This window comes from Magallana gigas, chromosome 1, assembly GCF_963853765.1.
Source record: "Magallana gigas chromosome 1, xbMagGiga1.1, whole genome shotgun sequence".
Classification (NCBI taxonomy): Eukaryota; Metazoa; Mollusca; class Bivalvia; order Ostreida; family Ostreidae; genus Magallana; species Magallana gigas.
Window position 1 is genome coordinate 9,194,671 of NC_088853.1, and position 3,869 is coordinate 9,198,539.

General features: G+C 31.0%; 1 protein-coding gene across 3 annotated transcripts in view; it reads right to left on the reverse strand.

Annotated features, from left to right (window-relative positions):
* LOC105332272 (receptor-type tyrosine-protein phosphatase epsilon) overlaps nucleotides 1-3,869 on the reverse strand; it is a 106,345-nt gene that overhangs the window by 19,288 nt on the left and 83,188 nt on the right. The window contains exons 19-21 of one of the 3 annotated variants that reach the window (XM_066082373.1): nucleotides 2,566-2,701; nucleotides 892-1,050; nucleotides 137-230 (exon numbers count right to left, since the gene is read on the reverse strand). The exons of the other annotated variants lie outside the window; for them this stretch is intronic. Of the exons in view, the coding sequence (XP_065938445.1) occupies nucleotides 137-230; nucleotides 892-1,050; nucleotides 2,566-2,701 (389 nt within the window). The remainder of the gene's footprint in view (nucleotides 1-136; nucleotides 231-891; nucleotides 1,051-2,565; nucleotides 2,702-3,869) is intronic. 3 annotated transcript variants of the gene reach the window in all.

The window sequence follows — 3,869 nt, forward strand, 5'->3', positions numbered from 1 at the left end:
AAAATTTAGAAGTAGATCAAATCATGAAATTTATAAGCACTAGTGCATTTATAGATTAAAACCGAATATAGTTTTTTTTTCACTTTTTTACTCATAATCTTTGAAGCATGTTCAACTTAATAATGTGCTTTGTTACCTGGCAGTACACTTTCTGTGTAGTTAGCTGATATATGTGCACGGCCAGAAGTGTAATCTTGCTGTGTATACTCTTTTCGCAGAGACAGTAACTCCTACAAAATGTTTAATTAAGTATAAATGTCCTCAAAAAAGAATGTCATATATATTATTATACTTTCATGTTAAATACTGAAATCTGATTTGCTTAGACGCAGTTGATTATCCGTTCTATTACCCTCAGCGTTAGCAACACACTTAGCAACGGGTAACACAACAAATTGTTACATGCGCGTAAATTATGCGCGTACGGTTCGCCGTGGAATTCACGTCATTTCTATATAAAAGCAATATAAAAATTCATTAACATTAAGACATTCATTAAAAAAAATAAATAGTGCCTGTTTGGGAGGATAACAGTTGAAATTGACACCCCTCGAAAACCATTGTCAACATCCGCTTCGCATCGGTTGACAATGGTTTCCGCGGGGTGCCAATTTCAACTGTTACCCTTCCAAACAGGCACTATTTATATAATGTTGTTACGAATATTAAAATTTACGGATACAATCGAGTAAGATATTATATTTTCATACAAAATTAGAATGGACATGGGCTTTGTAAACCTCAGGCATATGTACATTACTTTCAAGGAATATGGTTTTAAAACAAGTTATGGCTTTCTGTTGTAGTCAATATATCAATTACGCCAAAACTAGCATTATTAGATTAACTCAATTTATTACTTATTTTGTCTGTAGTACGATTGAAAATCACCTCAAACTCAGAAGACTGTGAACTCTTTTGCACCACATCTCCACAATTTGCATAACATGTTTGTTCCTGATACGCGCCCACGAACTTCTCCGTAGTCATACATCTGGACGGGCCACTGAATGCTTCCATAAGTGCGAGGTAGAGTAACTTATATTGTTCCTTTAAGCAAAATTTATTAAATATCTTATATACTTTTTTCAATACTTTTGCATAAAACATTATTATTACACATGCTGACAAAGTTAGTGTAGTTAGAACATTTTGTTTATTGTTCATAAACAGGATATTCTTTATCTGAAATAGGTTTTGATTTGATGGTCTTCGAAATGCTTGTTATGAGAAAAAGCTTTTACTTTTGAGGAGGACAGGACACTTATCACGTGGCTATCATTGCAATGATGCTTTGATGTGTTAACTCTATTATGACGTCATGATTGATTTGATTGAATATTGCTATGATGTCATTTATTCATTATGACATCATACAGGATTTGATAGATCTGTTTCCCGTACTTAACGGCTCTTAGAAAATAAATGTTACAGCATAAGCTGGTGGAAAATTAACATTTTTTATTTTAGAAATGTAAATGTTCAAGGTCATAAGCGGTTAATATAATCAGATATATATTCCAACAATTATCTGCTCATGTTAATTGATAAATCTGAATAATGCATTACTTTTTTATGGTTTCAAACAGAATTTGTCATAAAGGTCATAATTCCAGAATAAGTAGTAGGGGTGACTCCTATTGTATCTCTCGATGCCAAGAAATTTTCCATTAAAATTTCATAAGTTATAAAGCACATGCTAAAGTTGATATATGAAATGTTAAAAACAAATTCATTGACGACTTGTTCAAATTTAGAATCAGAAACTTCAAAATTTGAAGTGTTGATTTCAGCAATATATTGATTATATTATGATATTGCTATGTAAAAAAAAACCAATGTTGTATTTTGTATTATGTCCTATCACCATTTAAAACAATACAACTCGGCCTGATGTAATTGTAAATGAAAACAAGCTACAAAATTGATTTTATATTCTCCTGATAAGGTGTCATTTCCTTGATTAAAAATGATATGTTAGCAATGAAAAATATTCAAATAAATCAATCTCAAATCTAAATACAAAATTACGTAACGTACTTCTATGCCTTAAACAAATGTGTTTAAGAAGTGTTTGATATCATTCGTAGGAAAAGCTAACAAAGATATATTTTAGTGTTTAATTTAAGGAAAATATTATCAATAAATATAAGGACGTTAATTGAAATTGTAAGACATGTTACTGGCCAAAGATAAAACAGAAGGAAGTACAATTATATTGACTTCTGAACCTTACTCAATTATTTTTTGTCAAGTTGACAAAAAAAACGTTTACAAAACAGATTTACAAACTTTTGTTGGCATTGTACTCATAAAACATTACTACACCCATAACCGACTTTGTATTTCATAAATAACGGGAAATTTATAATCATGCATGTTGTTCATAAATTTGAAATTGATCACATTTTGACAGCTATAGCTAGGTCATTTTCTAGGAGGAAGTGAATAGAAAAATAGCTTATTTTATCGTTTAAATCTTCACAGTTTGCATTTAAACATAAAAAAGAGGGATAGAAATAACATTAAACAAGTAAGATATTTTAAAGTGCAATTTGACCCTACATCTCCCTGAATCATGTTCATTCTGTCCTTCCTCATTGACCTGACATACATCGGTACGTTGATTTTGCCAGTTCTCTCCCCTTCCCGGTAGAGGGCGTCTAAAGCAATGTAAGTTCCGGTTCTTCCCACTCCCGCACTAAAATGAATAATTTTTGAAAGAAAAATATATGTATTTCATGGATATTTAGCTTTTGAAAAAATGAATATACATGTTGAAAAAGTATTATTAATGCGTCAGTCAGCTAACTATTTTTTCTGGTAATAATTATGTGCTGGTGATAGCCCTTTTCCTTGTTTTCAGTTATGTTTGTTTCCGGTTTTTTTCAAGAGGATTGAACGTGCGCGCGAATATTTAAGTGTATCAAACTGAAAATACACTACCCATTTAAATTGTGAGACCACCACATTTAACCATGTTATGTACCTTATTAATGTTCTCAAGCTTTAACCTAACAATTGAATATGCTTTCGCCTAGCAAGCATGTCACACATTAAAAGATGTTAAACTTCGTATTGTTTTGCAAAGTTTTGAATCTAATACAAACATTTGTAAAATATCTAAATATTTGATCCATTAATTCAAAATCACTCTCACTTAAATTTTGTCACTCGTTAAGAATAAACGGCCTATTTACCTGAATATTTTTAGTGTTTTTATAGGAACTGAGAGGTCAACAAATTACCCTTTATTAACTTTCGTAAACTTTTGAAAATAATATTTTTGGACACTAAGTATTGTTTACTTAGAGATAGTTAGGCTTTAGAATTAACACATTTTTCCCTTTATTAATGCAGAACTCTCTGTTTAAAGGAGGCTGTTTAATTCAAATGGATTTTATTTTGCGAAGAAATTCTAAATAAAATCTTTGAATTTCTAACTTGTCTTATTTTATGAATAAAATAGAGAATAGTAAACTCTGGAGATCCAGTTGTTTCTTGGGGGTGGGTAGCTTTATGTTTTCGGAATAATAGTGTAGCCGGCCTTCATTAGCAGTTTTCAGGGCATATGAATTTGATAATTATATTTGAGATTTAAAAAAATAATCAACAGAAAACTATTTCTCAACATTTGAATAAACTTATTTTCCGTTTTATCATTGTCTAATTTGATAAGGTGTCTGGCTAAATGAAACAGCACCAAAGAGGTAAACACTATATTTTTGAATAAAGGTTTAAGAAAGATACACTTGAAGCACTGTCCTACAGAAACCATAATCAGCCAATCAAATGGGTCTTCCGGGAGTGGAAAAGCATCCGTTTTTCAAAGATGGCTAACCGATCTTTTCTCAAGCTGAAACGCATTG